The sequence below is a fragment of the Pseudophryne corroboree genome (genome assembly GCF_028390025.1).
Source record: "Pseudophryne corroboree isolate aPseCor3 chromosome 3 unlocalized genomic scaffold, aPseCor3.hap2 SUPER_3_unloc_19, whole genome shotgun sequence".
In the NCBI taxonomy this organism is placed as follows: domain Eukaryota; kingdom Metazoa; phylum Chordata; class Amphibia; order Anura; family Myobatrachidae; genus Pseudophryne; species Pseudophryne corroboree.
The window spans coordinates 146354-173213 of record NW_026967507.1 but is presented as its reverse complement, the minus strand read 5'-3'; the positions used below and the strand labels follow the sequence as shown (position 1 = coordinate 173213).

General features: G+C 45.5%; 2 protein-coding genes across 2 annotated transcripts in view; both read right to left on the bottom strand.

Moving 5' to 3' along the window:
- LOC134983569 (zinc finger protein ZFP2-like) overlaps positions 1 to 26860 on the bottom strand; it is a 378911-nt gene that overhangs the window by 327637 nt on the left and 24414 nt on the right. The window lies entirely within an intron of this gene.
- Positions 21813 to 22850, bottom strand: LOC134983574 (gastrula zinc finger protein XlCGF17.1-like). The gene is made up of 2 exons (XM_063949233.1): positions 21979 to 22850; positions 21813 to 21852 (listed from the first exon to the last, which is right to left on the bottom strand). The coding sequence occupies exons 1-2, from the start codon at positions 22839 to 22841 to the stop codon at positions 21813 to 21815; spliced, it is 903 nt and encodes a 300-aa protein (XP_063805303.1). The 5' UTR covers positions 22842 to 22850.

The following is a 26860-nucleotide window of genomic DNA, read 5'->3' as shown; positions in this document are numbered from 1 at the left end:
GAAGGTATGGGAGATACCTGCTGCAGTCACTTCTACTTACATTTGGGAGGTCCGGTTGTTTTGGGGAAATTAGCAGCAAATAGTAAATGATACATCGGCTCCATAACGTCTCGCTGACCCTCTGATTTTTACACAAATATGTTACACAAAATGACATGTGCATTAACCACCATTAATTGTACAAGAAAAAATAGGATTTTAATACCTACCGGTAAATCCTTTTCTTAGTCCGTAGAGGATGCTGGTGTCTACTTTCGTACCATGGGGTATAGATGGATCCGCAGGAGACATGGGCACTTTAAGACTTTTCAAAGGGTGTGAACTGGCTCCTCCCTCTATGCCCCTCCTCCAGACCTCAGTTATAGGAACTGTGCCCAGGGAGACAGACATTTAGAGGAAAGGATTTACTGTTAAATTAAGGTGAGAGTCATACCAGCTCGCACCTCAAGCATGCCGCAGAACATGGCATTCAACAGAACACAAGCCAACGGGTATGAACAATTGCAGCAACATGCTGACAATAAACGTAGCACAACATGTGTGTAACCACAAACTAATAACTGCAGGTACAGTACGCACTGGGACGGGCACCAAGCATCCTCTACGGACTAAGAGAAAAGGATTTACTGGTGCAGTGGCGTAACTACTGCCCCCGCAGCCCTCGCAATGGCTTGGGGGCGAGGGGCTGCGAGGGCGCCGCTGATTTAGTGCAGACTGACATGCGGACGAGCGTCCGCATGTCAGTCTGCGGTCTCCTTCCCTCCGCTGGAAGTGCCGTTCGTGAGCACTTCCTTTATTAGACCTGCGGCCGCCGGAGACCCAGGAGGGACACAGGAGAGGCGTGCGCTGTGCCCTCCGTGTCCCTCCTTACAGCAGGGGAGCGGCGGAGGAAGCAGGGGGGGCACGCACTGAGGGGGCATGCACTGAGGGGGCATATCTGGCACTGGGGGGGAATATCTGGCACTGGGGGCATATTTGGCACGGGGGGGAGAATATCTGGCACTGGGGACATATACGGCACTGGGGGGGGGATATCTGGCACTGGGGACATATATGGCACTGGGGGGAATATCTGGCACTGGGGGGGAATATCTGGCACTGGGGGCATATATGGCACTGGGGGGGAATATCTGGCACTGGGGGCATATGTGACACTGTGGGGGAATATCTGGCACTGGGGGCATATGTGGCACTGGGCGGGGTATATGTGTACCTGGCACATGGGGGGGCGCTATATTTGGCACTGGGGGCATGTGAGTACCTGGCACCGTGGGGGAATATCTGGCACTGGGGACATATGTGGCACTGGGAGCACAGCCCTAGCAACAAGGACTACCTCCTAGCAACGAGCATGACACCCAGTGCATGAAACACCTGGCAACGAGCATGACACCCAGTGCATGAAACACCTGGCAACGAGCATGACACCCAGTGCATGAAACCCCTGGCAACGAGCATGACACCCTGAGCATGAAAACCCCTGGCACCGTGCATGGAACCAAGAGCATGAAACCCCTGGCAACGAGCATGACACCCAGTGCATGAAACCCCTGACAACGAGCAGGTAATTGAAAAGTAATTAGAAGCCTTACTGTAGGACTTAATGTGTAATGGGCATTACGGTGTGTGGCATAATGTATCACGGACATTGCGGTGTGTGTCATAATGTGTCACAGGCATTACGGTGTATGGTATACTATATCGCGGGCATTGTGATATGTGGTATAATGTCTCAGGGTCATTGCAGTGTGTGGCATAATGTATCACGGACATTGTGGTATGTGTCATAATGTGTCAGGCATTACGGTGTGTGGTATACTATATCACGGGCATTGTGGTATGTGGTATAATGTCTCAGGGTCATTGCAGTGTGGCATAATATATAACGGGCATTGCGGTGGCTTGGGGGAGATAAATATCTAGTTACGCCACTGTACTGGTGAGTATTAAAATTCTATTTTCTCATACGTCCTAGAGGATGCTTTAGTACCATGGGGTTATACCAAAGCTCCAGACCGGGTGGGAAAGTGCGGACGACTCTGCAGCACTGATTGACCAAACTTGAGGTCATCATCGGCCAAGGTGTCAAACTTGTAAAACTTAGCAAAGGTGTTTGACCCTGACCAAGTAGCTGCTCGGCAAAGTTGCAATGCCAAGACCCCCCGGGCAGCCGCCCAGGACGAGCCCACCTTTCTATTAGAATGGGCATTTACCGATTTCGGTAACGGCAATCCCGCCGTGGAATGAGCATGCTGAATCGTACCACAGATCCAGCGTGCAATGGTCTGCTTGGAAGCAGTACACCCAATCTTGTTGGGATCATATAGGACAAACAGAGCCTCTGTTTTCCTAATCTGAGCCGTTCTGGCGACATAAATCTTCAAAGCTCTGACCACATCCAGAGACTTTGACTCAGCGAAGGCGTCAGTAGCCACAGGCACCACAATAGGCTGGTTTATATGGAAAGAAGAAACCACCTTCGGCAGAAATTGTTGACGCGTCCTCAATTCTGCTCTATCTTCATGGAAGATCAAATAAGGGATCTTGTGAGACAAGGTCGCTAACTCAGACACCCGCCTTGCGGATGCCAAGGCCACTAAAATGACCACTTTCCAAGTGAGGAATTTCAACTCTACCTTCTGTTTCACGAATGTCTGAACTTCTAGAAGGGAGGCCAATTGTTTCTGAAAGAAAACCGATAAGGCTGAAATCTGTACCTTAATTGAGCCGAATTTGAGGCCCGCATCCACACCGGCTTGTAGAAAATGAAGAAAACGTCCTAGCTGAATCTCTTCCATAGGAGCCTTCTTGGATTCACACCAAGACACATATTTTCTCCAAATATGGTGGTAATGTTTAGACGTAACTACTTTCCTGGCCTGAATAAGTGTGGGAATGACTTCACTGGGAATACCCTTTCGGGCTAGGATCTGGCGCTCAACAGCCATGCCGTCAAACGTAGCTGTGGTAAGTCTTGATACACGCACGGCCCCAGCTGTAACAGGTCCTCACACAGAGGAAGAGGCCAGGGATCTCCTATGAGTAATTCCCGAAGATCTGGATACCAAGCCCTTCATGGCCAGTCTGGGACAATGAGGATCGCTTGAACTCTTGTTCTTCTTATGATTTTTAAACCTTTTGGAATGAGAGGAAGTGGAGGGAATACATACACCGACTGAAACACCCACTGTGACACCAGTGCATCCACTGCTATTGTTTGAGGGTCTCTCGACCAGGAACAATATCTCTGAAGCTTCTTGTTGAGACGATATGCCATCATGTCTGCTTGAGGAACTCCCCAATGACTTGTCACCTCTGCGAAGACTTCTTAGTGGAGGCCACACTCTCCTGGATGGAGATTGTGTCTGCTGAGGAAGTTTGCTTCCCAGTTGTCCACTCCTGGAATGAAAATTGCTGACAGAGCGCTTGTATGTCTTTCCGCCCAGCGGAGAATCTTTGTGGCTTCTGCCATCGCCGCTCTGCTTTTCGTTCCGCCCTGACGGTTTATGTACGCTACTGCTGTTACATTGTCCGACTGGATCTGTACGGTCAGCTCTTGAAGATGTTCCGCTTGTAGAAAGCCGTTGTAAATGACCCTTAACTCCAGAACGTTTATGTGGAGACAAGTCTCCTGACTTGACCATCTTCCTTGGAAGTTTTCCCCCTGTGTGACTGCTCCCCAGCCTCGGAGGCTTGCATCCGTGGATACTAGGACCCATTCCTGAATCCCGAACCTGCATCCCCCTAGTAGGTCAGAGCTGTGCAGCCACCATAGGAGTGAAATTCTGGCTTTGGATGACAGGATTATCCTCCGGTGCATGTGTAGGTGGGATCCGGACCACTTGTCCAACAAGTCCCACTGGAATACTCTGGCATGAAACCTGCCAAACTGGATGGCCTCGTAGGCTGCTACCATCTTCCCCAGCAACCGAATGCATTGATGGATTGATATTCTTGCTGGTTTCAAAATTTGTTTGACCAGCCTCTGGATCTCCAGAGCCTTTTCCACTGGAAGAAAAACTTTCTGTAGTTCTGTGTCCAGTATCATTCCCAGAAATGACAATCTTGTCGTTGGAACCAACTGTGTCTTTGGGAAGTTCAGGACCCAACCATGTTGTTGAAGTACTGTCAGGGAGAGTGCAATGTTCTGCACCAACCTGTCCTTGGATCTCGCCTTTATCAGGAGATCGTCCAAGTGCGGGATAACAGTGACTCCTTTCTGGCAAAGGGGAACCATCATCTCCGCCATCACCTTGGTGAAAATCCTCAGAGCCGTGGACAGACCAAACGGCAACGTCTGAAATTGGTAATGGCAATCCTGAATTGCAAACCTCAGGTAAGTCTGATGCGGAGGATAAATGGGAACATGTAAGTAGGCATCCTTTATGTCTACTGAAACCATGAAATCTCCTTCCTCCAGACTGGAGATCACTGCCCTGAGAGATTCCATCTTGAATTTGAATTTCTTCAGGTAGAAATTGAGAGATTTCAGGTTTAGGATTGGTCTGACCGTGCCGTCCGGCTTCGGGACCACGAAGAGGCTTGAATAAAAGCCTTCTCCCTGTTGTGACAGGGGAACCAGGATAATGACCTGATCCTGACACAACTTTTGTATTGCCGCGCTTTCAACATCCCTGTCCGAGAGAAAAACTGGCAAGGCCGTTTTGAAAAATCGGCGAGGGGGAACGTCATGAAACTCCAGTTTGAACCCTTGGGATACTATTTATAAAACCCATGGGTCCAGGCTCGAATGAACCCAGTACTGACTGAAAAGTTTTAGACATGCCCCCACCGGTGCGGACTCCCGCAAGGGAGCCCCAGCGTCATGCGGTGGATTTGTCAGAAGCAGGGGATGATTTCTGCTCCTGTGATCCCGATGAGGCCGCGGATCTTTTTCCTCTTCCCCTTCCTCCACTAGCAAGGAAGGAGGAGCCTCGCCCTCTTCTATATCTATTGGGCCGAAAGGACTGCATCTGATAGTGATGTGTCTTCTTTTGTTGCGCAGGAACATAAGGCAAGAAGGTTGACCTACCTGTGGTAGCCGCAGAAACCAAATCAACTAGGCCGTCACCAAACAAGGCTTCTCCTTTATAGGGGAGAGACTCCATATTCTTTTTGGAGTCTGCATCAGCATTCCCTTGGTGAATCCACAAAGCCCTCCTAGCCGAGATCGCCATGGTAGCGGCCCTTGATCCCAAGAGCCCAATATCCCTTGCGGCCTCACATATGTATGCTGCAGCGTCCTTGATATGACCCAATGTTAGGAGAATCTCATCTTTATCTAGTGTGTCTATATCAGATGACAAGTTATCCGACCACTTTTCAATAGCACTACTTACCCACGCACAGGCAATGGCAGGCCTGAGCAGCGTACCATTGGTCACATAAATAGATTTTAATGTAGTTTCCTGCTTACGATCTGCCGGCTCCTTAAGGGCCGCCGTGCCCAGTGCTGGGAGAGCTACCTTTTTTGTTAATCGTGACAGGGCCCTGTCCAGAACGGGAGGTGACTCCCACCTTTTCCTGTCCTCTGTTGGAAAGGGATAAGCAACTGGTATTCGTCTGGGAATTTGACATTTTTTTTTCAGGGTTTTCCCAGACTTTCTCAAAGAGATCGTTCAGTTCATGAGAAGGAGGAAAAGTTACCTCAGCTTTCCTTTCTTTATAGAGACACACCTTTTTGTCAGGTACAGAAGGGGTCTCCGTGACGTTTAGGACGACCTTAATAGCCACAATCATGTACTGAATGCTCTTTGCCAATTTTGGATCTATTCTGGAATCACTATGGTCGACACAGGAAGTCCATGTCGGTATCAGTGTGTATTAGCTGGGCAAAAGAACATTTATGCGACCCCGAGGAGTCTCCTGTGGAAAAAGAAGCAGAGCCTTGTAACATCACATCCTCCACTGATTTTCTCCATGTCTGTGTCTGTGACTCAGACTTATCCAACCTTTTCCTGATCTGAATCACACTATCACGCAAATCTTTCACCCAGTCAGGTATAGGCGGTGCCGACAGGGCCACCACATCACAATTCTGCGTCCCTAATATAGCGTCCTCTGGGGAAGAACATTCTGCCTGAGACATATCGACACACGTGTACCAAACACCCACAGACACTCCGGGGCTTATAGGGGACAGACCCACAGTAAAATCTGTCAGAGGGACACAGAGAGGAATCGCCAGCTCACAACCCCATGCCAATAATACAAAGCCTGTGAAACAATAAATGCTGACAGACCTGCAGCACTTTTATATTGATCAATAAAGCACCAAAATTCACTGCGCCCCCACACCTTTTTGCACCCTCATACTTGTGTCAGTAGTGAAGGAAGGACCAGCGACTCCTCTGCAGCTCTGGATGAAGAGAAATGGCGCCGAGTATTGTTCTGGCTGAGTGAGGAAGAAGCCCCGCCCCCGCAATGAAGCGCTTCTGTCCTGCTCTAAATTTACTAATATTTATACTGGCCTGGGTAGGACAGTGCCCTGGCACTATATGTCCCCTCTGTGCCAGTTTTTTGTGAGGTTCTATGCTGCCCAGGGCGCCCTCCCCCCTGTGCCCTGCGTCCTGCAGTGCCTGTGTATAGTGGGAGGATGGCGCGCAGCATTCCCTCCCGCTGCGCGGTACCTCTATCAGCCTTCGCTGGAGAAGAAGTCTTCTTTCTTCTTTACACTCACCTGTCTTCTGACTTCTGGCTCTGACAGCAGGCTGTGGGAGTGAGTATCCGGGAGCACCCAGCGTTCAGTACCCTCAGGAGCTAATGGTGTCCTGTCAGCCAGAAGCAGAGCCATGAACTCACAGAAGTTGGTTCCTACTTCTCCCCCCTAAGTCCCACAACGTAGGGAGACTGTTGCCAGCAGGTCTCCCTGAAAATAAAAAACCTAACATAAAGTCTTTTCAGAGAAACTCAGTAGAGCTCCCCTGTAGTGCATCCAGTCTGCCTGGGCACATTTCTAAAACTGAGGCCTGTAGGAGGGGCATAGAGGGAGGAGCTAGTTCACACCCTTGAAAAGTCTTAAAGTGCCCATGTCTCCTGCAGAACCGTCTATACCCCATGGTACTAAAGTGGACCCCAGCATCCTCTACGGACGTATGAGAAATTGTTATTGCCCTTAACCTAGTCTCTTGCTCCAAGTGATCTGTATTGGGGTTATTAGTACCCCAGCGTTGGTTTCTTGACCTCATTGTCCCGGACTTCTGATCACTGTGATCTATGCACTTCTTGTGTTCCTTCTAAGAGCACTGTTCAGAAATCTGCACTTTGGGCCTAATTCAGACCTGATCGTAGCCCTGCACACTGACATGTGGGGGGGATGCTCAGCACAGGGCTAGTCCACCCCGCATGTCTGACCCGACCAACTACTGCAAAAGTACAAAAGCATTGCACAGCGGCGATGCATTTGTACTTCAGGAGTAGCTCCTGCGCACTGGCCGGGAGCTGCTCGGGTCGCACGGCTGCGTGTGATGTCACGCAGCCGCCACGGCCCATCCCACATACGGTCTAGGCACACCTGCATTGCCCGGACTGTGCCCCTGAAACAGCGGCCAAATGCCACCAGTTTGCCAATCCCACCCAGCAAATGCCTGTGCCTGTCAATCAGAAAGAGGCGCGTGCAGGGCTGCGACAGCCATTGGCTGTCTGCTATGTACCGGTGCACTGCGGCGCCGGCGAATGCACAGTTCTAACCTGATCAGCTGCTGTGCAAATTCGGACAGCACCAAACAGGTCTGAATTAGGCCCTTTATCTTCTCTCCCCAATGTATGGTGGCAGCACTGATATTCTGTGGGATACGCCGGATTCCTCTACTGGTTACTGTTGGCATAGTCCTTGCTAAAAAGGCTCTTGTTCTCCTGATAGAGTCAATGAGTCCAGACCAGAATTGGTGATTTTCTTCTATTTTCTTGTTTAATTAATGGCTGTTAATGCAAATGTAACATATTTTTGTAAAAATCAGAGGGTCAGCGAGACGTTATGGAGCCAATGTACTATTTGCTGCTAATTCCCCCAAAACAACCGTACCTCCCAAATGTAAGTAGAAGGGACTGCAGCAGGTATCTCCCATACCTTCATACATGGACATTTCCAGACAAGGGTCAGGTAAGTTATTTTTAAATACAACAACCCTAATTCCCCTGCAAGTAAAAAAACCCAGAACATTTGAACAGACATCATTTATTTAAAACAAGTACATACATTATATATATATATATATATATATATATACACATACATATACACACACACATACACAAACCCAGAGGGGAATATGGAAACCAGAGAAAATCACATTATATAATTGCAGCTTCCTGCCAGGCCACTGCCCCCACTCTGCATATCCGGTCACACCCACATATTATCACCTTCCAAAAATTAATAAACCACTGTTGTCACCTCCTGGGCATCCTATTATTTCAGGTGTGGGTTCACTCACTTCCATAGCATATGTGGATTTTTTTTTTGCAGCCACACGTACACATTCTTAAATCCTATATTAAAGACACCACTCACTTTTTACATTTAATTAAAGATTTAAAGTGGCAAGAGGATTATCTGCTATTTACATGTGATGCAGAATCCCTATATATAAATATACCAAACGAAAATGGATTAAAGGTAATAGAGCAGTATCTAAATAAAGACCCAACAATGTAAAAAAAGCACTGTTAATTTATTATAGAATCTATTCACTTTATTTTGTCATGTAATTATTTCACATTCAACGGAGAATATTTTTACAGATACATGGTACCGCAATGGGCACCAGGTTTGCCTCAAGTTTAACTAATTTATATATGGGTCACCTCAAAGACAAATACATCTGGGGAGGACCTTTTGGGGCAAACTTGGTGCTATATGGTAGATATATAGACAATTTGTTTATTGTTTGGAAAGGGGATACACTATCAGTTTCACTGTTTATTGATTTTCTCAATACTAATACATTTGGTCTCACCTTCACAAGCACTGTTCATAGGACAGATTTAACTTTTTTGGATATTGCGCTACATGCTGGGGAAATCAACCAACCGATACAGACTAAGACTTATCGAAAAAAAGTAAACTGTAACATCTTTTTAAACTATACGAGCTGCCATTATGTTAGGGTCTCCTGCCCTGTGCTGCCACGTCGTCATGGCAACTGGGAGACAAGTGCTAGTGGAGTGGCCTGAGCGCAGCTGATACTCCGGTTCGGGTCTTTTGCTGTGCAGTGGTTACAGGCTTTGTGCACGGCAGGGGATCCGGTGCTGGTTTTTGTGCTCACAGTCTGTGAGGTCTGAGTGGGGCGTGGACAGCACCTGCTATATAAGGCCTCTTCTCAGGTTAAGCAGATGCTGCTGAATCTTTGTTGGTTAATCAGTTCCTGAAAGTTAGCCAGTACTGTGTAGCTTTGTATTTGTTTGTTGCTTACTGCAAATAGGCCTTGGGATTTGGTACTACACTCTGCCAATCCAGACCTAGCAGTAAAACTGGAATCAGTCGTTTAACTAGCTGGGGTTCTTTTGCTACTCTGTGAACTTAGCAAGTTTGCGGCTGTATTCTTAGACTTGCCTGCCTAAATCCTGTCTCACTGTGCAAGGTGTTCAGGTGTCAGTTTAGTGGCAGTAAGCTGAACCTGTGCACTGCAAGTGAGGATTAGGATTGTGGAGACTCTCCTTGTGTCTATCATTCCATCTCTGACCAAGGCGTTTACTGACACACCCATTGGTAACCCTTTAGGGTTTTGCTGTTGCCCTTAGCAACAGCATTTCGGGTTCTCTACGTATTAAAACACAACATCTTGCTTTTTCCATCTGAGCATTCCTAATACTAAGGAGACACCCAGTTTCTTAGCCTCTGGGCTTCTCTGTTCACTTTGTGTTTATTTTGTTACCCTATCACCTACTGTGTACGTAATGTCATATTCCCCAGTCTGTCTGTGAGTTCATTTGTTTTGCATCCCTATCTGTTCAGACACCAGTACATTCCTGCAGGCACTGGTGTGCATAACAGTTCAGACACCAGTACATTCCTGCAGGCACTGGTGTGCATAACAGTTCAGACACCAGTACATTCCTGCAGGCAATGGTGTGCATAACACATTATAAACCCTGTCTCACAAATATTCCTAAGAGTCAATACCTCAGGATTAAAAGAAATTGTTCTGCGAATGATGACTTTGTCCTTCAAAGCGAGGAATTAACACAATCTTTATTTGATCAGGGCTATCCAAGTCACTTACTTGCCAGTTCTTTTATAGAGGTATCCAAGAAAGAATGACAGAGCCTTCTGTCTTTAGAAAAATCAGAAAATAACTCATGTACTTTGATTGAACAGAATGAACCCGTCTTTATATCCCGGTATAATAATTCCTCAAATAAAATCAAAAATATTCTTACAAAATTTTTTCCTATCCTTAAAATGGACAGGGTGTTAGCAGGAAGCTTGGAGGACAAACCTAAATTGGTCTTCAAGAAAGCTAATAATCTAAAAACTTATCTCTCACCAAGTAATTTTGAACATATAACTGAGAATAAGCTAGGTACATGTAAGATAAGAAAATCGTGTCTATTAAAGGGAAGTTGATCTAAATGCTTCAAAACGAAATGCATTACATGTAGATTCATGAAATATGGACGTTACGAATTTACTGCCCACAAAGATATAACAAACATGAACTTTAAGATCATCGGTTCTATAATTTGTCAGACTACCTTTGTTGTATATCTGATAACTTGTATATGTGGTGTTCAGTATGTAGGTAGAACCATTCGATCTTTGAACACAAGATTTTTGGAACATAGACGACTTTTCCTCAAAAAGATAATATCTCATAGTGTCCCTAGACATGTTGTTCAGAGTCATGGTGGAGATATTAATGTTCTATCTGTTCAAGGGATTGAACATATTGAAAAAACTTTTAGGGGAGGAGATAGATACAATCGGTTATGCAAAAGGGAGGCATACTGGATCTGTTCATTAAATACTCTGTACTCAATGGAATTAAACAAAAATAATGAAATGAATAACATCTAAAAAAAATTTGACAGATACCAGTATGCGTCCTCCTCCTTTTCTTTGCTCCGCTTGTTCTTTTTCTTGCTTGCCTTGTAATCCGTCCCTTTTGAGAACGCCCGAGATCTTATCTATTTTCATTAAAAATGTTTCTTTACTAATAATGTCCCTGTGTTAATAACTAATATATACTGTCTAAAGAATTCCCTATGACTGCGTGTTAAATGGTTCTCCTGTCTCTTAATGAATATAGATGTGGAAACGTGCTAGTCCTGGTATATAATACACTGTTATGGTTGATTTACTGCACTATAAATAGAAAAGATCGTGGCCCTGGTTACTTTGCCTAACAAGTTCTGTTACAATATGTCAGTGTGAGATTTCTCTTGTGTGTAATAGAGTAACATAATTACAAGGTCTCTCAGATATGAACCTTCCTTCTCTATATGGTGTGGAGCTGATGCAGAACAACGGCACAGGTAACCTGTTTATGGACTCCTGGGTATGCTGTCCTGATATTATTTTATCTTCTGTGCATTCTCCACCAGATCTATATCATTAATATGTAAATTAATGTTCCACATTTAGACTGTAGTGCTTAGTATTTCAGTATAGATCTACTGGGCTGTTCTGTTATGATATCTGAAGTCTGAAGACTGAGTTGAAAAGTAACTTATTAAATATCAGTCTGAACCCAGATAGCTACGTATCTATGTCTGTTTTGTAAAAACAAGGTATTAATCTAGTATTTTTATCAATATAATCAGCTCTGTTCTAATTAAAGTTTTTTTACAAAGTTGCCAAAGCATCTCGGTAGTTTAATACCTGCATAGACCTAGCCATATAACAAATGGAAAAATGTAAACTGTTTACTAAAAAAGCTGGTGAGCGTGAGGCTCGATCTCGTGACCCTATGCATTGGAGTCCGTAACTTAACCGTGTGAGCCATAAGAGCTCAAATATATCTGAAGCACCGTGACTTTGTGCACACTGATAACATACAAAACTGCAACAATTAACTTTCACCAGATAATCCGAAATCAATTGGAAATCTTTTGCGCTACGCATGATTGGTCTTATTGGTATTTGCCCATAATATGTTTTTAGATCTTTTTAAGGAAATGTGATAGTAACTGCTAATTATTTAATTCAATTGTTTCAAACTTACAAAGCGCTCCTTATCATTGGTCTTGAGTATCAATGTATATATATATATATATATATATATATATATATATAATTTTACTGATAACCCGGCCATTGATAATATCATCAGGGCGGTATGCCAGGTTCTAAATTTTACTGAGACTGAGAAACCTCTTTCAAATGAAGACATTTTATTTGCTAAAAACCAGAGGATAACTGGTGTTTTCCTTATTCAGATTCTCTTAATAAGCAGTTAATGGAAGCATGGAAAAATCCAGATAAATAGTTTTCTATGTCTAGGCGGTTCCTGTCTAACTACCCATTCTCAGAGTCTGACAACTAAATGGGAAAATCGACCAACTGTGGATTCCTCAGTTTTAAAACTTTCAAAGAAGTTAACCATTCCAGTCCCCGCTGCAATAACGCTTAAAGACCCGTCAGAGCATAAGCTAGAAGCTATGCTAAAGTCAATGTATACAGTAGAGGTGTTGCTTAGACCTGCTTTAGTTGGAGTTTGGGTAACAAGGCTGTAGTTGCATGGACAACACCGCTCAAGTTGTTCCTACAACAGGATCTTACCTTAGACCAGCTTATACTTCTTGCTGATCAAATCTGTGAATCTGCTGAGTATATAGGTATAGCTTCTATGGACGTCAGCCAGATTAGTTCTTGGCATTCATCTTCACTAGTTGCAGCCCGATGGGTGCTTTGGCTACATTCTTGGCAAGCAGAGGCAGAGTCAAAATGAAGAATAGAAGCATTGCCTTACACCGGCAATATGTTATTTGGTCCTGAATTGCACAAAATGATTTCTCAGGCTACCATGGGAGTCTGTTTTCCTGCCATTGCTTGCACCAGTTCCTAAACGGAAATACGATGGACCAGCATTCAAATCTTTTAGTCCTCAGTCCTTTTGAGGCTGTGCAAGAGGAACAACCATACAGGGTAGACATGGTAGAGGACGTGGTTTTCAACAAACCCCTAACCGTTATTTAGGACACAAAGGCAGCTGACAAGCCGGTGGCATGACAGGCTTCCTGCCCATCTCGGATCGTCAGTTGTGGGAGCACACCTTCAGACGTTTCACTTGGGATGGATTACAAAATAGAGTTTGATTGTCTACCACCAATGCAGTTTTTCAAGACAGGCCTGTCTGTGTCCGGAGACAAGAAGATGGTTCTGCAGACCGTGATTCAGTCTCTTGTAGATGCAGCAGTTTTGATTCAGGTTCCAGTTCGTCAACAGGGTCAAGGTTATTATTCCAATCTTTTTGTAGTACCAAAGCCGGACAGCTTGGTCAGACCGATATTGAACCTGAAGGGGCTCAATCAGTACATGACCTACTACAGTTTCAAGATGGAATCCCTGCGGTCGGTGATTGCAAGTTTAGAACCACGGGAATTAATGATTACGCTGGATCTCAAGGATGCGTACTTACACGTTCCGATTTGGCCACCGCATCAGGTGTACTTAAGGTTTGCAGTACAACAAAACCATTAGCAATTTCAGGCACTACCGTTTGTCCTCTCATCAGTGCATCGGGTATTCACAAAGGTGATGTCTGTGATAATGGTATCCGGACTCCAGGTCGACAGCACAAAGGTCGACACACTTTAGGTCGACACCAATTGGTCGACACACATTAGGTCGACAGGGTCAAAAGGTCGACAGGGTCAAAAGGTCGACAGGAACAAGGTCGACATGGAAAAAGGTCGACATGAGTTTTTTCATGATTTTTTTTCTGTTTTTGAACCTTTTCATACTTAACGATCCACGTGGACTACGATTGGAACGGTAAAGTGTGCCGAGCAAAGCGGTAGCGGAGCGAAGGCACCATGCCCGAAGCATGGCGAGCGAAGCGAGCCATGCGAGGGGACGCGGTGCACTAATTCGGGTTCCCGGTCACTCTACGAAGAAAACGACACCAAAAAAACATAAAAAACTCATGTCGACCTTTTTCCATGTCGACCTTGTTCCTGTCGACATTTTGACCCTGTCGACCTTTTGACCCTGTCGACCTAATGTGTGTCGACCAATTGGTGTCGACCTAAAGTGTGTCGACCTTTGTGCTGTCGACCCTGAGTCCCAGACCCTGTGATAATAGCTCACATCAGATCCCTGGGAGTGATAATAGTTCCGTACTTAGACAACCTTCTCATCAAGGCTCCATCTCAACACATACTCCTTCAAAATGCCTTACTAACGTATAATGGCCCTCATTCCGAGTTGTTTGCTCGTTGCCGAATTTCGCTATATTGCAAATAGTCGCTTACTGCGCATGCGCAATGTTCGCAGAGCGCATGCGCTTAGTTATTTTACTCAAAAGTTAGGTATTTTACTCACGGCATTACAAGGATTTTTCTTCGGTCTGGTGATCGGAGTGTGATTGACAGGAAGTGGGTGTTTCTGGGCGGAAACTGGCCGTTTTATGGGTGTGAGTGAAAAAACGCTGCAGTTTCTGGGAAAAACGCGGGAGTGCCTGGGCGAACGCTGGGTGTGTTTGTGACGTCAAACCAGGAACGAAACTGACTGAATTGATCGCAGTGGCAGAGTAAGTGTCGAGCTACTCAGAAACTGCTAAGAAATTTCTATTTGCAATTTTGCGAATCTTTCGTTCGCAATTCTACTAAGCTAAGATACACTCCCAGAGGGCGGCGGCTTAGCGTGTGCAATGCTGCTAAAAGCAGCTAGCAAGCAAACAACTCGGAATGAAGGCCAAGGTACTAGTTCAGCACGATTGGATTGTCAAATTCTAGAAATCACGCCTGGTTCCGTGTCAAAGAGTTCAATTCCTAGGAATGATTCTGGGGACGGTGGATCAATGAATTTACCTACCAGAATAGAAAGCACAAAGTATTTGTCATCTAGTACAGTTAGTGCTCAAACCACGGACAGTCTCTGTGCACTTGTGCATTCGACTGTTACGAAATATGGTGGCGTCTTTTGAAGCACTCCAGTTCGGAAGATTTTACCCATGTCCTTTTCAGCTAGATCTTCTAGCATGGCGGTCAGGCTCTCATCTCCAAATTCATCAGATGGTTCGGTTGTCTCCAAGGGCCAGAGTATAACTACTCTGGTGGCTCCAAGTACAGCATCTCACTGTGGGAAAACGGTTTGGACTCTGGAATTGGATAATGCTAACGATGGACACAAGTCTCAGAGGTTGGGGAGAAGTGGTCCTACATCGTCAATTTCAGGGTATCTGGTCAGACCGAGAAAGATTACGGTCAACAAATGTCCTGGAACTCAGGGCAATTTACAATGTACTGCGAGAGGCAGTTCGCTTGCTCCAGTCTGAGGCTGTTCAGGTTCAGTAAGACAATGCAACGGAAGTCGCATATATCAACAAACAAGGAGGGACTCGAAGTTGAAGTTGCTCGAATCCTGAATTGGGCCAAGCATCACCAAGTGATATTGTCGTCAGTGTTCATTCCAGAAGTGGACAACTGGGAAGCAGATTATCTCAGCCATCAGAATTTTCATCCAGGAGAATGGGCTTTACATCCAGAGGTGTTCCAGATGTTGGCCCAGCGGTGTGGTTACCCACAGGTGGATCTAATGGCATCTTGCCAAAATCATCAAACACCCCAGTATGTGTCCAGAACAAGAGATCCAAAAGCAGTGGCAGTGGATGCTCTCACAATACAACCTTGTGTATCTGTTTCCACCATTTCTGCTGCCTCCTAGGTTCCTAAAGCGGATCAGAAGAGAATCCATGACCGTCATAGTAGTGGCACCTCATTGGCCTTGGTGAGCATAGTTCTCTGATCTCCATGGTCTAATCGCAGATGATCCATGGCCGCTTCCGCTACGTCCAGACATACTACAACAGGGTCCGTTCCTTTACCCCAATTTAACGCGTCTGCGTTTGATGCGGTGGCTATTAAACGGCTCTCTTAAGACGAGATGGCATTCCAGACTGTTATACCAACCACGTTACGTGCTACAAAACCAGTTACAGCAGCTCATTATCACAGGATTTGGCAAGCTTATATTGGTTGGTGTGAAGCTCAGAAGTTTCCAACATCTTCTTTTGCTATTTTTACAGGCGGGGTTAGATGGAGGACTATGTTTATCTGCACTAAAAGTACAGGTTTCTGCCTTGTTAATTTTCTTTCAAAGGAATTTGTCTCTTTTGCCAACAGTTCACAATGTCCTACAAGGTGTCCTTAGAGTTCAACCTCCATTCATTCCACCTACAGCTCCATGGGACTTGAATCTAGTTTTGGATTTTTTGCAATCTTCAATTTTAGAACCCTTACAACAATTGGATGTTAAGTTTCTATAACGGGAAAACAGTATTTTATCCTAGCCTTAGCTTCGGCAAGGCGTGTTTCAGAATTGGGTGCCTTGTTATGCAAGCCACTGTATCTGGTATTTCATGATGACAGAGCAGAACCTCGGACAAATCCCGCTTCTCTACCAAAAGTAGTTTCTTCTTTTCACATCAATCAACCAATTGTAGTTCAGAAGATTCAGGAACTCCAGCTAATTTGGATGTGGCACATGCACTCAGCGTTTATGTAGCCTGAACATAAACTGTACATAAAACAGATACATTGTTTGTTCTCTATGATGCAGTCAAGATAGGTTGGCCGGCTTCCAAACAAGACCTTGGCTAGATGGATTAAGCTGACCATTCGTCAGGTGTACTTTCATGCTAGTCTACAACCGCCTGCATCTGTTTCAGCTCATTCCACACGTTCTGTGGGAACTTCACGGGCAGCAGGTTGTGGGGGTTCTATGACGAAACTGTGCCGTGCAGCTACATGGTCATCAGTGCACATGTCTATGCGCTTTTACAAGTTTGACACATTTGTGGCATCAGCTTCTAGCTTTGACCATCTAGTGCAGGCATGTCCAAACTGCGGCCCTCCAGCTGTTGTGAAACTACACATCCCAGCATGTCCTGACACAGCTTTAGCATTCTCTGACAGGAAAACTGTTTCAGGGCATGCTGGGATATGTAGTTTCACAACAGCTGGGGGGCCGCAGTTTGGACATGCCTGATCTAGTGTTACGGTGCCTACCAGCTCTCCCGCCCAAGGGGGAAACTTTGGTACGTCCCAAGAGTACTCCAGTGACCCCTAGTGGATGAAAAAGAAAGGATTTTGGTAGTTACCAGATAAATCTTTTTCTTTACATCCACAGGGGGCACTGGACACCCACCCAGAGCAGTTTCACCTGGCTGGTGGTAAGTTCAATAGTTCTTATGGTAACATATTCTCACCAACTTGTTCAAATGTTAAGGTGATTGTTATCTATTGTTGTGTCACCTTTCTAGTTGTCCGTTATTTTATAATGTTATATGTAATTCTTCGTTGTTCATCCTCTCTATCGCTCCTGTTCGGTTCAGTAAAAAAAAAACCACTGCGGTATCTTAGTATGGAGGGGGAGGAGGATTACTAATTTAAATATATTTAAATGTGCCTATCACTGCTAACGCCCCGTCCATATCCCCAACAGTACTCCAGTGCACCCTGTGGATTCAAAGAAAAGAATTTATCAGGTAAGTACCAAGATCCTCCTTTCAGGTATGTAGGAAAAACATATTACTGCATTGCTTTCTATAGGACTTTGACGTATTCAGACACACAGTGAAAGAAACAGCAGTAAATGTTTACAACACTCATATGCATCAGGCACTTATACAACTACTCAATACCCAAAGGGTAGGTAGAGACTCAGTTCTGTATCACCTGCCTCAGGAGAGCGGGATACAGGAAGACTTCCAGGATTGATCATTACGCTTACATACGATGAGTGGATCCAGACGCTACTAGTGAATACAGACACACCAGTGACACAGCCGCACCACGCTCAGACTGGGTTAGTTTGATTTCTAGCATCTCAGACGGAAGCGGGAACCTCAAAGGAAACTGGTCATGAACTGGGGAAGAGGGCCGAGCAGAAGAGTGTCTTACTCCCCACTGCTGACATCAACCCCAGGGGTCGTGGTCTTTTACTAATCCCTGGAACCTATGATCCCTGAAGCTTTGTGCTGGTGCACCTGAGGTGACAGCCGCACAAGCGACTGTTCGGTAGGCTCCCCCAAAACAGTGCGGCTGTGTCCTGCATCTTAACCCGCTAAGTGGAACCGATGCCTTACCTTTTCCCTGTTCTCCGGCCACAACCTGGTAACGTCAGCAGGACTTGCTAGTACATCATAGCTGATGCCTGGCCGAAACAGCACTGTACACGGTGGTAAGCATTGTCGCGACCCAGTGGAGAGTTGTTGGAGCTACTCTTTCTAAGGTGCGTATAAGACGCTTTATGAAAGATCACTCAAAAAAGAAAGAAAGACTATAAAAATAAATTTAAAAAAATTATGTCTTCAAAAAATCAGCAGCCCTATAGACCGTCGTGTGGCTCCTGTCGCACCAAACAAAAAACTGAATTGCCTGAGCCAAAAGGTGAGGATACAGAGAACTGGCCCATTGCATCCTGGGAGTCTGAAAAGCTTAGATCGTTGGTGCATTTCCGATGCCGCTACCTAATATCTAAAGGTATATCCTGTGGATACCACAGTGGACCCTGCAGGAGAAATATCTTGTTAATGTCCTGTCTATGAAGGTAATCAGATGTGCAAAAGCACAAGCTGAGAAGAAAATGGCCCAGTAAGTGGGTGAAGGAGGCAAATTTTTTTTTTAGGTATATAAGCAAAAGGAGAAAATTGAAAGGCAGAATAATAAAACTAAAAGACAGAGACTGTGAGTCTTGTTGAGGGAGACAATGTAATAGCAGATCATCTTAATTATTTTTGCTCAGTATTCACTACTGAAAGAGAGGGGAAGGGGCCACAGTTAAGCTGCAGGGATATTTAGGAAAATGAAACAAGTACATTTACAGAGGAGAAGGTCCTGACAGAACTCTTAAAGCTGAAAGTGGATAAATCTCTGGGGCCAGATGGGATACATCCAAGGATACTAAAAGAGCTTAAAAAGGTGCTGGTAGCACCATTAACAGAATTATTCAACCGGTCATTAGCTACAGGAGTAATTCCAGAGGACTGGAAAAGAGCGAACGTAGTCCCACTGCACAAGAGTGGAAGCAAGGAAGAGGTAAACAACTACAGACCAGTGAGTCTTACATCAGTAGTAGGGAAATTGATGAAACACTCTTAAAAGAGTTGTAGATTATCTCAAATCCAGCAATTTACAGAATCCCAAACAGCATGGATTCACTGGGGGAAGATCATGTCAAACAAACCTTATAGACTTGTTTGACTGTGTGACTAAAGTGATGGCTAAAGGTGGAGCCGTAGATATAGCTTATCTAGACTTTAGTAAGGCTTTTGACACAGTTCCACATCGCAGACTGCTAAATAAACTCAAAAGCTTGGGATTGGATACTAAGATTGTTGAATGGATAAGATCTTGGTTACACAATAGAAAACAGAGAGTTGTAGTAAATAGAGTGCACTCACAGGAGGGAAATCTTACCAGTGGAGTACCCCAGGGATCTGTACTTGGACCAGTGCTTTTTAATATCTTTATTTGTGACATTGCAAATGGCATTAAATGGATAGTAGTAGCCTTTTTGTAGATGACACAAAGGTATGGAACAGGGTAGACACACCAGGTGGGGTAAAACAAATGATTGAGGATCTAGGTAGACTAGAGGAATGGTCAAGAGTGCGGCAATTACAGTTTAATGCCAAAAAATGCAAAATCATGCACTTGGGTCTCAAAAATCCAAAGGCTAAATACAGTATAGTATTAATGGCACTATACTGGAAACTACTGAGGAGGAAAGGGATCTAGGAGTCACTTTTTCAGGTGACTTAAAGGCAGATAAGCAATGTAACAAAGCAATGAGGAAGGCTAGTCAGATGCTTGGCTGCATTGTCTCCCAATCAGCAGCAGAAAGACGGAATAATGAACTGTACAGGTGAAACTCAGAAAATTCGAATATTGTGCAAAAGTTCATTTATTTCAGTAATTCAACTTAAAAGGTGAAACTAATATATTATCTAGACTCATTACATGCAAAGTGAGATATTTCAAGCCTTTGTTTGTAATAATATTGATGATTGTGGCTTACAGCTTAAGAAAACCCCAGATCCCAAATCTCAGAGAATTAGATCACATAAAAACAATAAGAAAAAGGATTTTAAATACAGAAATGTCAGCCCTCTGTAAAGTATAATCCTACATATGTACTCAGTACTTGGTTTGGGCCCTTTTGCATGAATTACTGCCTCAATGCGGCATGGCATTGATTCTATCAGTCGGTGGCACTGCTGAGGTGTTATGGAAGACCCGGATGCTTCAATAGCGCCTTCAGCTCTTCTGCATTGTTCAATCTCATGTCTCATCTTTCTCTTGGCAATGCCCCATAGATTCTCTATGGGGTTCAGGTCAGGTGAGTTTGCTGGCCAATCCAGCACAGTTAACCCAGTCATTGAACCAGGTTTTGGTACTTTTGGCAGTGTGGGCAGGTGCCAAGTCCTGCTGGAAAATTAAGTCCGCATCTTCATAAAGCTTGTCTGCTGAAGGATGTATGATGTGCTCTAAAATGGCCTCGTAGGAAGCGTCTTACCTGGGCTAAAGAAAAAAGGAACTGGTCTGTTGCTCAGTGGTCCAAAGTACTTTTCTGATTAGATCAAAATTTGCATCTCATTTGAAAACCAAGGTCCCAGAGGATGGAGGAGGAAGAAAGGAGAGGCACACAGTCCAAGATGCTTTAAGTCCAGTGTGAAGTTTCCACAGTCTGTGTTGATTTAGGGAACCATGTCACCTGCTGGTGTTGGTCCACTGTGCTTTATTAAGTCCAGAGTCAACGCAGCTGTCTACCAGGCTTTGGGAGTGCTGAACCCATGAATGTGTGTGTGTGTGTGTGTGTATATATATATATATATATATATATAAAATTGTGCCCAAGGCTGATTACTGCCTCTACAACAGATATAGGAGCTTATGTGACAGCCTGTGAGATACAGACGTGCGGTGACACTGGCACAGCTGCCCATATATAAAGTGGCACTCATTATTAGGCAGAGCGGAGGTATGTACCAAGAACGTGACAGTCAGACCGTATCCCTATCATTAGGTAATAGGCGCTTACCCCTGTCACCTCCAGGCTGGTACTCCCACACTCCTCTGGGCGATCCAATTCCAGAAACTGCTACTCATGCTAGAAAGTGACCCCCCTCCCTCCCCCATCCAAACAATGAGAGCAGCTGATCTTACAGAACAGGTAACAGGGAAACAACAGAAACATAAAACTACAGGTATAAGATGTAATGTGACACAAGTGATAGATGTGAGAGATAACATAGAGTCGGGATCAGGATACGTTGCGTAATGAGAGGTCAGACAGAAAGCTTCCCCCATGTTGGTTTGTAACTCTGTAGCCTTGCCCTTTGTAGGTGAGGACGTTTCACCACAACTGAGTCACAGCCAACTGGTATCACCCACACCTGGAGCTCAGCTAAACAGCCACTTAGGATTGGTATTGGGTCACGAGTACACAGAGCAAAAGAGAGGTCATCGGCATAGCAGTGGTAGACCAGGGCATGACAGCTGATTGTTTCACAAGGTAGCTACATGTATATTGCAAAAAGCATAGGAGATAGGACAGGACCTTGAGGAACGTTGCATGGCAATGGTCATGACGAGATTACAGAGGTTCCTCACCTGTGCAAAGTCTATTGTGTGAAACAGCTGATTTACTTCTCAAACTCAGAACATGTGTGACTTCTCTTATGTCTAATAAGATGTGATTTCCGTAGAAAACATTTCCCACACTCAGAACATGGAAATGGCTTCTCACCTGTGTGACTTCTCTCATGTGTAACAAGATCTGATTTCTGTACAAAACATTTCCCACACTCAGAACATGGAAATGGCTTCTCACCTGTGTGACTTCTCTCATGTCTAACAAGATGTGATTTCTGTACAAAACATTTCCCGCACTCAGAACATGGAAATGGCTTCTCACCTGTGTGACTTCTCTGATGTATAACAAGATCTGATTTCTGTACAAAACATTTCCCACACTCAGAACATGGAAATGGTTTCTCACCTGTGTGACTTCTCTCATGTATAACAAGATGTGATTTCTGTAGAAAACATTTCCCACACTCAGTACATAGAAATGGTTTCTCACCTGTGTGACTTCTCTTATGTGTAACAAGATCTGATTTCTGTACAAAACATTTTCCACACTCGGGACATGGAAATGGTTTCTCACCTGTGTGACTTCTCTCATGTATAACAAGACGTGATTTCTCTAGAAAACATTTCCCACACTCAGAACATGGAAATGGTTTCTCGCTTGTGTGACTTCTCTCATGTCTCACAAGATGTGACTTATGTAGAAAACATTTCCCACACTCAGAACATGGAAATGGCTTCTTACCTGTGTGACTTCTCTCATGTAGAACAAGATCTGATTTCAGTGTAAAACATTTCCCACATTCAGAGCATGGAAATGGCCTCTCACCTGCCTTAGCTGGTTGATGGGTAATAAGCTTTGTGTTCTGTGTAAAACATTTGGCTTCTATAGAACAGGGAAACACTGTATCTACTGTCAGAGCTGTAACAGATGCACCAATATCAGAGTGATCAGAGGAACATTTCCCAGGATCAGAGGGATCATCTGATAGAGCAGGATGTATAATTGGGGTAATGGGATTATCACCTGGAGAATCCTCTCTACTGTCATTATCTCTTATGTCACAATCCGGGTATAACATTAGATGTCCTTCTGAGATATTCCTGCTTGTGTCTCCATCTGCTGGAAATAAAATACAATATGGAAATAACGAGTTTTATGGTAAGAACTTACCTTTGTTAAAACTCTTTCTGTGAGGTACACTGGGCTCCACAAGGAATGGACAATGGGGTGTAGAGTAGGATCTTGATCCGAGGCACCAACAGGCTCAAAGCTTTGACTGTTTCCAGAATGCATAGCGCCGCCTCCTATATCTCCCCACCTCCCTGCACAGGATCTCAGTTTTTAGTTAACCGGTCCAATGCAGTAGCAGGAAAAGAGACAACGGTTAGTAGCCACATACACCACACTCTCACCACAGGAGACGTGTCAGCGGCTAATGCCATACCAACCCAAAGAAGTTAAGTACATCAGGGTGGGCGCCTTGTGGAGCCCAGTGTACCTCGCAGAAAGAGTTTTAACAAAGGTAAGTTCTTACCATAAAACTCATTTTCTGCTGCGGGGTACACTGGGCTCCACAAGGAATGGACAATGGGGATGTCCTAAAGCAGTTCCTTATGGGAGGGGGATGCACTGTAGTGGGCACAAGAACCCGGCGTCCAAAGGAAGCATCCTGGGAAGCGGCAGTATCGAAGGCATAGAACCTTATGAACGTGTTCACAAGGGGACCACGTAGCCGCCTTCCAAAATTGTTCAAGGATCGCACCATGTTGGTCCGCCAAGAAGGTCCAACAGACAGAGTAGAATGGGCTTTAATGTGATCAGGAGCAGAGAGACCAGCCTTCACAGAAGCATGTGCAATCACCATTCTAATCCATCTGGCCAGTGTTTGCTTGTGAGCAGGCAACAAAAAGAGAATCAAATTTCCTAATAAGAGCAGTTCTCTTCACATAGATACGGAGATCCAAAGACCGCTCTTTGGGAGACAGATCAGGAGAAACAAGTGCTGGAACTACAATCTCCTTATTAAGGTGGAATGAAGAAACCACCTTAGGTAGATAGCAGGGACGAGTCCTAAGAACCGCTCGGTCACGGTAAAATATCAGATATGGGGAACTACAGGACAAGGCACCCAAATCCGACACTCTTCTAGCTGAAGCAATAACCAGCAGAAACACCACCTTAAGGGAAAGCCACTTAAGGTCAGCTGAACCAAGAGGTTCAAACGGAAACTCTTGTAATGCCTCCAAAACGACCGACAAGTCCCAAGGAGCCACAGGCGGGACATAGGGAGGTTGGATACGCAACACACCCTGAGTAAAGTTATGCACATCAGCTAATGTCACAATTTTTCTCTGAAACCACACCGACAAGGCGGATATTTGAACCTTGAGGGAGGCCAGACGCAGGCCTAAGTCCAGGCCCTGCTGAAGAAAAGCCAACAACTTGGCTATACTAAACTTGGAAGCGCCATAATCGTTAGATGCGCACCAAACAAAGTAAGAATGCCAGACCCTATAGTAAATCCGAGCAGAAGCCGGTTTCCGGGCCCACAACAAAGTTTGAATGACCACCTCAGAAAACCCTTTAGCCCTTAAGACGGAAGCTTCAAGAGCCACGCCGTCAAAGACAGCTGGGCTAGGTCCTGGTAGACACAGGGGCTCTGAACGAGGAGGTCTGGGGGTTGTGGAAGTAAAATTGGACGCTCTGACGATAGGCCTTGCAGGTGTGAGAACCAGTGCCACCTGGGCCACGCTGGAGCTATGAGCAGCAGAATTCCTTTTTCTAGCTTGAACTTCTGAATTACCCTGGGCAGGAGTGACACCGGAGGGAACACGTACGGCAGCCGAAACCTCCACGGTACCGCCAGCGCATCCACGAATGCTGCTAGAGGATCCCTTGTCCTTGCTCCAAAGACCGGAACCTTGTGATTGTGTTGAGACGCCATCAGATCCACGTCTGGAAGGCCCCACCTTTCCACTAGGAGTTGAAACACTTCTGGATGGAGGCCCCACTCGCCGGCATGCACGTCCTGACGACTGAGAAATTCCGCTTTCCAATTCAGGACTCCCGGAATGAATATTGCCGATATGGCCGGTAGATGGCGCTCTGCCCACTGTAGAATCCGTGAGACTTCCTTCATTGCTAGGTGGCTTCAAGTGCCGCCTTGATGATTTATGTAAGCCACTGTGGTGGCGTTGTCCGACTGCACTTGAACAGGACGGTTCTGAATTAAATGCTGTGTTAGGTTCAAGGCATTGAAGACTGCCCGCAACCCCAGAATATTGATCGAGAGGAGGGACTCCTCCTTGGTCCACCACCTCTGAAGGGAGTGTTGCTCCAGCACCGCGCCCCAACCTCTTAGACTGGCATCTGTCAACAGGACCCAGTCGGATATCCAGAACGGACAAACCCTGCACAGTTGTTGGTCCCGGAGCCACCAGAGCAGCGACAGACGGACCTCTGGAGTCAATAAGATCATTTGAGACTTGTTCAGGTGAGGCAGGCCATCTAGAATCAGCCTTTGGAGAGGGCGAGAGTGAAATTGAGCGTACTCCACCATATCGAATGCTGACACCATGAGGCCCAGCACCTGCATCGCCGAATGTATCGACACTTGCGGATGAGATAGGAAGAAACGAATCCTGTCCTGAAGTTTCAGGACTTTCTCCTGAGACAGGAACAATCGCTGGTTGTGAGTGTCCAGTAGCCAAGTCAGCCACAATCATATATAAATCCTCCCCAAAGAGAATATCTCCCTTAAAAGGGAGTACCTCCAGAGTTTTTCTAGGGTATCCGGACTCCAGGTCGACAGCACAAAGGTCGACACACTTTAGGTCGACGCCAATTGGTCGACACACCTTAGGTCGACATGGACAAAAGGTCAACATGGCCAAAAAGTCGACAGGAACAAGGTCGACATGGAAAAAGGCCAACATGAGTTTTTCACAATTTTTTTCTTTTTTTGAACCTTTTCATACTTAACGATCCACGTGGACTACGATTGGAACGGTAAAGTGTGCCAAGCGAAGCGGTAGCGGAGCAAAGGCACCATGCCCGAAGCATGGCGAGCGAACGCGGTGCACTAATTGGGGTTCCCGGTCAGTCTGCGAAGAAAACGACACCCAAAAAACAAAAACCTCATGCCGACCTTTTTCCATGTCGACCTTGTTGCTGTAGACCTTTTGTCCATGTCGACCTAAGGTGTGTCGACCAATTGGCGTCGACCTAAAGTGTGTCGACCTTTGTGCTGTCGACCCTCAGTCCCAGACCCTTTTCTAGAGTCCAGATCCACAGATCAGGATCTCAGCCACAATATCCGGCGAGCCAGGACTGACGTGGTAGAGGCCTTGGCTGCTAGGATACCGGCATCAGAAGCAGCCTCTTTAATATAACGAGAAGCTGTGACAATATAAGACAAGCATTGTCTAGCATGGTCAGAGGAGATTTCAGCCCATGCTTCAAAGGCCTCTGCAGGCCAAGTAGCTGCAATAGTGGGCCTTTGTGCAGCACCCGTGAGGGTGTAAATCGCTTTCAGACAACCCTCCACACGTTTATCAGTAGGCTCTTTTAGAGACGTGACGGTGGTGACCGGTATAGCTGAGGAAACCACCATCCTAGCCACATGTGAGTCCACTGGAGGAGGCGTTTCCCAATTCTTAGACAGCTCCGGTGCGAGGGGATAGCGAGCCAGCTTTTGAGGCACAAACTTCGTACCCGGGTTTTCCCAGGGTTCCTGACGTATATCAATTAGGTGGTCAGAGTGAGGTACAACTTGTTTAATCACCTTCTGATGCTTGAACCTATCTGGTTTCTTAGGAGGGACGGATGGCTCGGGATCATCTGGAATCTGTAAAATTAACTTAATAGCCTACAAAAGATCAGGAACATCCACATGTGAACCACCCTCCTCATCAGCCGTATCTGAGTCAGAACCTGTGGGGTCAGTGTAAGTGCCATCTTCATCCGACGAGGTGTCAGTGACAGCAGTGGATTGTGAGGAGACAAGCGCTCGCTTAGAGGACCCCTTGGACGTAGGCGAGTGACGGTCAGACTTCTTAGTAGTCAGGGACTGGTTCAACTTCTTTATTTGAGCAGATA